General features: G+C 33.1%; 1 protein-coding gene across 1 annotated transcript; it reads left to right on the top strand.

The window, feature by feature from the left end:
- The first annotated feature begins 6,414 nt into the window (after positions 1-6,414).
- LOC106768540 (peroxidase 12) lies at positions 6,415-8,089 on the top strand. The gene is made up of 3 exons (XM_014653750.2): positions 6,415-6,682; positions 6,767-6,958; positions 7,238-8,089. Exons 1-3 carry the CDS (start codon positions 6,425-6,427, stop codon positions 7,847-7,849), a joined length of 1,062 nt encoding a protein of 353 aa, XP_014509236.1. The 5' UTR covers positions 6,415-6,424; the 3' UTR covers positions 7,850-8,089.
- Positions 8,090-9,112: the final 1,023 nt, after the last annotated feature.

Below are 9,112 nucleotides of genomic sequence, written 5' to 3'. Positions count from 1 at the left end.
TTACCAAGTTCCAACTCGTGTTCCCGTAACTTGCCAAACAAGGTAGCCATATTCATTGTTGTAAGATCTTTGGATTCAAAGATTGTAGTGACTTTTGGTTGCCAATTCCTGTTCAGACTTTTCAAAATCTTGATGTTGATCTCCTCCTTATCAGACACTTTGCCAAGAGCCATGAGATGATTTACAATGTGAGTAAATCATTTATGCACATCATAGATGTTTTCTCCAGCCTTCATTCTGAACAATTCATACTCCTGTATCAAAGAGTTCTTTCTGGCTCTCTTGACTTCATCTATGCCTTCATGAGTTACCTCTAAGACATCTCATATTTCCTTTGCAGATTTGCATTGAGATATCTTGAAAAATTCATCAATTGTCAGTGCAGAGGCAATAATATTTCTAGCTTTAATATCATACTGAGCTTTTCTATTTTCATCAGCAGTCCACTCAGTAAAAGGTTTTAAAACAGTTTCTCTATCAACAGCTTTTGTAGGCACATATGGACCATTCAAAGTGGCATCCAAAATTCCCTTATCTTGCGATTCAAGAAAGATCTGCATGCGAATTTTCCAAAAAAGGATAGTTTTCACCAGCAAACAGAGGTGGTCTGTTTGTTGAAGCACCTTCACCAAAAGTTTGAAAACAGGAAGCCATCCCAAGGTTTTATAGTCTAATAGAATGAAAACAGAGTCGACTAAGTTTTTCAAATATCTTATGAAAACCAGCTCTGGTGCCAATTGTTAGGAAAACAGGTATGCTTCTTTACACCAAGAGGGAGGGGGTGAATTGATGTTGTTTCAAAAACAAAATCTTTTCGCAATCTTGAAACAAAAGTATAAAGCTTTTTGATTTTTCCTTAAAATGCAAGTAATGAAAATTTCAATGCAGCGAAAAAACGCAGTTGACTACTAAACATATATAGTCGATTGAATTTAAAGACTGCAGGGATAGAGAAAATCAAACACTAGTTTTTATACTGGTTCAGCCAACAATGCCTACATCTAGTGTCCTTCCAACCAAGGAATCAAATGCACTATAATGGTTGCGGTTTTTACAACAAGGAATTTATAGAAGCCTCACGCAAAAATATAAATCACATCTCTAACCCAAAACCAAAATATAGCTGCACAACAAAACTAGACTTGTAGTAAGAATCCCCTCTTTTGCAATCTGAACCCACGTTGAACATCCTTAATGTGTAACCAACACTCTTCACAGGATGCCAAGCCTATCACAGCAGACTTCACAAGTTGCCAAGCCTTCAATCAACACAGCAGTCTTCACAGGATGCCAAGCCTTCAATCAACACAAAAGTCTTCACAAGATGCCAAGCCTTCAATGATCAATCAAGAAGCACCTTCCTCGTGCAGATTATGATCAAGCCGTCAGCGCAATTGCCTTTCTCCCTTTGAATCTCTCTCAAGAAAGATCACCACCGTCTTCTTGGAGAATTCTTGGAGCTGTTAAAACAAAGAATTCAATCTGAAACAAGAAATGAAAATGTCAGTCCTCAAAAGTCTATGAACAAATTGCGTTCAGTCTATTTATAGTTTTCTGTCAGTCAGATTGTTTCTCAGTCGATTGTTATGACTTGCTCCAGCTTCGGTTCAAGCAATCAAGTAGTGGATGGAAGATATGAATCGACAGCAGTGGTTGAAGATGATCTTATGGAAGCTATTGGCGGTGGTAAAGCTCACGGTGATAGAGGATGCTAGCTGAGGCGGCCTTCCATTGGAAGGAAGCTAGTTGGAAAAGTGGAAAAGCTTAGTGAAGGACTTTCGACAGAGTTTCAATTGTTGGAATTTCATCAGCAAAAGAGAAATCTCAATATATTCTAAAAGTGATTTTACAAGGGTGCTATGGTGGATTTATGGCAAATCCTCCTAGTTGTATACGGTGGAGATGAATCCCGCATGAAGTGGATCACATTCCACGTGGCAAAGCATTGGACGTGTACGAAAAATGCAGAAAATACAAGAAGTTCCTAAGTTGCACGATATACATGTGCCTAAATGTGAAAGAAATGGCCATGGTTGGCTTAGTAAAAAGGGGGGGGGGGATGCGCCAAGCAACTTTATTCCTCTAATTCTTGGACTCTTCTACCCTTCTTCTTGTGCTGGTTTGGCCCAAACTTGAGTAGCTGGTCATGCTTCTAGTGATGGGACCATGATGGGCTTGGACCCAAGTCATCAAAGTCAGTACTCTAACAAGAGATTATAGTAAAAAGTATGAATCATAAGAAAAGTGAAGTCAGATCTCAAATAAAAAAAAATATTTATAGGAAAACTTGACCAACCATGGGCCCTACTTGGTTGGCCCTTGATTATGGACCCATTGGCCCAATAACCAATCTTACTTGTGGTGATCTACAACCATTTTTGGCTAAGTTACGCAATGTGATGACATCTTCAGCAGACAGGGATAAGTACCGATAGGTGGCACTTGGCTCTAGTTAGGAGCGCTTCTAGTCTTCGATTGGGAAAACAAAGTACTCAGTATTCGACCATCGACGTTCGCTATGTTTCATTGAGCTTACTCCTTTGGGGTGCAATCCTTAACATTCGATAGATAACTTAACTTTTACAAAGTATTTGATATTTGACATATGGACTCCATTGGCTACAAAGTATCTAGTACTCAATACTGGATATAAAAGATCTTATTTATATTTAGTTAATCAATCATATTAAAATTATAATTGATAGAGTTGAAAGGTATTTAATCAGGTACAAAAGACATTCAACTCATTAGTCCTTAATTCTAAATCTTAATTCTAAAAATTTGATAATGATCAAAATCTTAGATTGAATCATTTTAGTGCTAATATTTGATAGATCATAACTAGTATAAGTCTGTTAGAAGAAATTTGTCTATTATTATTTATCTATTTTGTAATTGTACTTAGATTCATTATAAATTTGTTGTACGTTAAATTTAATTATTATATGTTTGATATGAGATTCTATCGGACCACACCATAATAAATATAATTATTATAAAACTGTAAATTTATCTAATTCTAATTAAGTCACTCTTTTATGATTGTTTTAGTTGTTTATTATTATTTTGATAGACAAGAGGAGAAGATGAAGATGGTAACAAGTTTTGGTGATAATTATACAGATTTAGGATTTACTCATTAGTTTTTGTTAAATTTTTTAGACGTTTATTTTGATGAAATATAATTATATTTTGGACAAAATATATTTTATAAACTCTTCGTTGAGTAAATTCTTCTTTCATATAAACTTATATACTATCGTATTTATTTTAGTTAGTGTATTTTATATAGGGTGCTATATCCATTTTGTCTTATATTTTTATTATAATAGTTGTTTAATGTATTATCAGTCCCTATTCAACAAATTTGAACATAAAAGTTTGTTTCACACATTTGATTGATTGAGTCTAACGTCAAAATGTTTATTTTAAAAAGAATGACTTTAAAGTCAACTACATCTCTTAAAAGTTTAAACAGAGACATTCAAACATGCTATTACACATTCTAGAAGAGACAGAAGGTATCAAATAACATATGCTGTTAAACGTGGAGTAATTTTTTTTTTCTGAATGTTAAAAAAATGTTAGAAAATATGAGGAGAAGTAATGTATTTATACAAAAACTGAGTTAGAATTGAAAAAAATTATTTATTTTTAATTTGCGTTGTAACAACATTTTTATATACCACTAATTGGAGTAAAAATGTAATCAGAGTAAAATAATTTTAAACGATACAAATGGAAAAAAAAATGAAAAAGAAGATAAATAGTACATTTGGGTAACTGTTGTTCACACTCATGAGTTGGTAATAACAACATTATTTTAAGGACAATGATATTTTGACAACACTTTTTGACAATTTTTTTAACAACGGACACGTGTTATCATTTTATTGGTCTATTTGAATTTATGTTTAAAAAATATTTAAAACAGACCAATCATAAACTATCACGTATGCATTGTCAAAAAGTTGTTAAAAAAGTATTGTTAAAAGAAGTTTTTCCTTATTTTAAACGTGGGTTCTGCTTTAACTAAAGTATAAATCATATTATACGTCAGCTCCCCTACCCAATCGTCGTCTAAGGACTTTAAAGGGCATTAGTGAGAGGATCTCACGAACACCTTATGCAATAGCAATTCATTATTATGACGATAAAAGCTTATACAATAATCGCAAATAACAGTGACATGTATTGGCCAATGCCCTCTCATATTATTTATTTCAATAAATCTTATAGAAATTCAGCAATGTCCAAGGAGAGAACAACCACATGACTTCATCATCAAATATTATTTATATATATATATATATATATATATATATATATATATATATATATATATATATATATATATATATATATATATATATATATATATATATNTATATATATATATATATATATATATATATATATATATATATATATATATATATATATATATATATATATATATATATATATATATATACTCTCCACACGCAAATCATTCTCTCCACATATTTAAATTAATGAAAGTTTTGGATTACAAAAATTGATAAATTTGTACCCAATTTATTTATTTATTTATTGTTATTCAATTAGAATGGAGAAGTTCAATTTTTATTATTAAAAGACTCCGAGGTCACCCTCTTAATTATTTTTATATTAGTGATATTCAAAATTGATAACTAACATAGCCAGAGGACTTTGAATAAAACTGGATGAAGTAGGTATTTTTTACAAGATTTGTTTTGAATCTACATTTGTTTGTGTAGTTAAGAATAAATATAAAAGAAAAATGATTGGAATAGTATATACAAAATGGTTTGAATGGATAACAAAAACAAGTAAATCTTTAAAGCAATACGTTTAATTGATAATTAAAGTTAATAAAATAATTTTGAAAACTATGTATTATTAATTGATATAGTATTTGGGATTTTAACATATATGAGCACAAATAAAAAGATAAAATAAATTTTTTAAATGATTTATTATTATTATTAATATTATTATTATTATTATTATTATTATTATTATTATTATTATTACTATTATTATTATTAAATGCTTTCGTGATTTATCTTAAATCTCGCTGAATTAGTTAATTAGAACATCGGTGCATGTTAATATTCCTGATACAGTCATGTAAAAAAGCCATAACTATTCAATTAAACATTTTCAAAATAATTTTGGTAGACACTATATAGTAGAATTCAAAATCATTGATTAAAAAACTTTTTTTATATATTAATTGATTTACGTGCTTGATGTATTTTTCTAATAAATATAAAAGAAATGTTTTTAAACATAATTGATGTATAATCATTAACATCTAAAAGGAAGAAGTTGTTACTTAAGTATTTCATATTAGTCAATAACTATTCTTCATAATTGTATCACATGGCTAGCATTTTTTTTTTCTGAAGCAGGGCTAAATATATTGTTACTTAAGTATTTCATATTAGATCAGATCAAGGAAACCAACCATGGCTTAAAATATTAATTTTTATGGACTAATTAATTAAAAGCCAATTGTAAATGAAGATGATCCGTACCCTATTAAATAACAAGTAGAGTTTTAATGTACGTAAATACAAAATCATATATTATTTTAAAGGAATTCTGAACTACATTTTTTATTAAAAGAAATAAAAAAGAACTATAATATTAAGACGTATATAAATTATTAAAATAAAAAATTAGTTTGTGGTCGTCATATATTTATCTTTTAATTTGAATTATTATATATATATATATATAATGTAATTAATGATTTTATATATATTTCATTTCTCACCACAACCTACCTAAGTTTTAATTTGACATATACTTCTTGCATAAATAAAATTATAGATTATTATTGTAAGAAGGAATAATTATAATAATTTACTTGGTATATGATATATGTAACTTTCTCTTTGATTTTTGGATTTGCAAGTGTATTTCAAAGAGAGTTTATTACGTTATATCATATAAATAAGTATTTAACATATGCTTTTTGAAAAATTAGCTTGCAATATTGTTTTTAAGTTCCCAAGAACTTTATTAGCATAATTATTAATTTTCTTTTTCTGAAGTACATGGACAGGACAACTATAATTAGGTATGACTAAAACTGTCTTCATAAATTCTTTAACTTTCCGTGCGCCTTCTGTTTGGTTTCTCATAATGCTTTTTTAGTTTTTCCTTCCACATGCAATGTACTCGTGAAACGAGTTTTTATTTTTATTTTTATGTTCATTGTTATTCTCACCGCTGTCTTCTTTTGAAAAGTTATCCAAATTTCAACACTAAAAAAAACACGTTTTAAATATTACGTAAACTACTAGTGGGTGGGAAACAAGTCTAAGTAAGCATATACTTGATCAGTCTATAAATAACTTGAACTTCTGCTTATCTGAACTCAACTCAGTCATAGTTATAAAATCCAAGAAACATGGCTAGGGTTTGTTCTTTGTTTCATTCATTGGTGTTGGTTTGTTCCCTTTTATTTGCTTCTGAAACCCTTGTCTTCTCTAGGATATTGGAAAAAAGACCACCCCTTGTCCCAGGACTATCGTGGAATTACTATTTTCCTTTAGAATGTCCGACTCTTGAATGGATTATAAGGACTAATTTGGAGAAAGCATTCAAGAACGACAGTGGATTAGCTCCTGGCATACTTCGACTCTTCTTCCATGACTGCTTTGCCAATGTATGACTTTAGATTTTCATAAAGTTTCATCAAATATTTGATAAAGAAACTATTCAATTAATGCTTGAATTTGGACTGAACCAGGGTTGTGACGCCTCCATATTGCTGAATGCACCAGATGGAAACGATGAAAAGAGCCACCCTGCTAACATTGGTATAAGGCAAGAGGCTCTTCTCGCCATTGAAGAGCTTCGACGTGTCATTTACAAGCAGTGTCTGCCAGTTGTTTCATGTTCAGACATCCTTGTCGTTGCAGCACGTGAAGCTGTTCGCCAAGTAATTTTCATTCACTGTTTCTTAAACTGTTCTCATTTATTTTTATTTATTCAACATGCAAATTATTCTTATAAGTTCATATAAATCTCACTTAATAAAAGGTATTAATTTAGATTTAAAATAGTTTTTTTAAGATTATTTTTAATAAACTAAGGAGTTATGGTATATTTTCGCACATAGTTTTGCACCATGTTTTCTTTCTTTTTCTGTTTTGTACCTCTTTCGCAATGAACAAGTCCTTCTGTTTTGTTCATTTTGGTTGATTTCGATTTGATACAGATGGGAGGCCCAGATTTTGATGTGCCTCTGGGAAGGAAAGACAGCCTCACGTTCGACCTAGACGGACCCAACAACCTCCCGCCGCCATTCTTCCGAACCGAACAGCTGCTGGAAGTCTTTGGCCAGCGAAACTTCGACGCCACCGACGTTGTCGCCCTCTCCGGAGCCCACACGTACGGTAGGGCTCACTGCTCCTCTTTAGTCAACAGAACAATCGAATCTGACCCACCCATTGACCCGGACTTCAAGAACAACTTGGTGGCAACGTGTCCCACGCCCCAGTCCTCGAACACTGTGAACCTGGACGTGCGCACCCCGGCCAAGTTCGACAACATGTACTACATCAACCTGTTGAACCAGCAGGGTGTTTTCACCTCGGACCAGGACCTCGCGAGCCACCCCCAGACGAAGGAGATCGTGAACCTGTTCGCCTCCAACCAGAAGGAGTTCTTCGATAGTTTCGCGGACGCGTTTGTGAAGGTGAGTCAGATCGACGTCATTACCAACCGTCAAGGGAAAGGGGAGATTCGCGACAGGTGCTTCGTAGCCAATAAGAAGGTTTCGGTGGAGGCTGTGGCGGAGGAAATGATGGAGCTGGCGGAGGCCATCTGAGTTGTCCATGGTTACGTTGGATTGTGTAATAAAATGTTGATGATGCTTTTATTTTCTTCAATCTTCTTCTTTCTTTTGCTGTTTCCATGCAAATTAGTGACATTACATAGCACAAGTAGAAGAGTACGGAAAATGTTACACTGCTACGTCATTCTTTACCACTGTGAAGTGGTGGAAGATTGTTGATGTTGACAATTTATTTACACTATCAAATAAAATAAAAACATAAAAACATACATACGACGGAGTGAGAAATCGTGATTACATTATTGAAAAAGGGAAAATATTTCTTTAAAAACTCATTGTTGCCAACTTTTTTTACAATGCCAAGTGGCAGCATTTGAGTGGTCTATTTTAAATAATATTTTTAGAAATAAAATCTTATGTAAAGAGTGTTTTGGGAACGAGAAAAGAGGTTCATCTTCTTTCTCTCAGTAATTTTAAAATCTCTCTCACGATTGTCTCTTACGCTGTGTTCGTTTGAGGGTGATTTCCTGTTTACAGGAATTAGCGCGGATGGATTTGTGAGAGAATCGTGTTCGCTTGAACTGATTTGCAACGATAGAAAAGCGACGATTTACGCTGATTTCACTGTTTAACCCATCTCTCCATTTCGAAAGGATTTGCGATGATTTATGATACAATGACTTATATGCCCCGTATGATTATTAAAAATTACAAGACAATGTGCAGCACTGTGGTTTCACGAGTACTACTCTTCGTTGTCCATGTGAATTTTCAATTTCCATTGTCATGGTCATGCATATCTGGTTGTTGCAGGTTAAAGACATCTAGTTGTTGTAGAGAGGATAAGGAAGATGAAGCTTGATGATGAGGAGGCAAGCGAGATGAAGAAGATAAAGCTTGAAGCAAAAGACATGTTCAGTGTATCCGGATCCACGTTTTCCATTTTTTGTGAAGGAAGGGTATCCAGATACACGCTTCTTGTATCCGGATACATGTTTGCTTCCTATCCGGTTCCAATGGTATGAATACGAAGAGAGGAAGCTGTATTTGGCTGTCTACGCATCTAAAGAAGACGACGATGCAACATGGTGTTGTGGACGTACCTCAATGTGCATTTAGCCATCTCCGGGAGGAGGTCGTTGGAGAAGTCGAGTTTATCCATGACAATGCACTCGGCGCATTGGAGGAAGAGACCGAGAAGTTTGAGGCTGGTGGACTCAACGGCGTGAGGCTGGGGATCGAAGTTTGGTCGTCCTTAGTGGCTGTATCGCGAAGAATTTGGTCCGCTTGAAAGAA

The sequence above is a fragment of the Vigna radiata genome, chromosome 1, assembly GCF_000741045.1.
Source record: "Vigna radiata var. radiata cultivar VC1973A chromosome 1, Vradiata_ver6, whole genome shotgun sequence".
Classification (NCBI taxonomy): Eukaryota; Viridiplantae; Streptophyta; class Magnoliopsida; order Fabales; family Fabaceae; genus Vigna; species Vigna radiata.
Note: the sequence above shows the minus strand (reverse complement) of the source record. Positions and strands in the feature narration are given on the sequence as shown.

Excerpts from the sequence above, each read along its gene's own strand:
- LOC106768540 (XM_014653750.2), top strand. The coding sequence starts at position 6,425 with ATGGCTAGGGTTTGTTCTTTGTTTCATTCATTGGTGTTGGTTTGTTCC. Across the intron at positions 6,683-6,766 it reads TCCATGACTGCTTTGCCAAT|GGTTGTGACGCCTCCATATT; the intron begins GTATGACTTTAG and ends GGACTGAACCAG. Across the intron at positions 6,959-7,237 it reads CACGTGAAGCTGTTCGCCAA|ATGGGAGGCCCAGATTTTGA; the intron begins GTAATTTTCATT and ends GATTTGATACAG.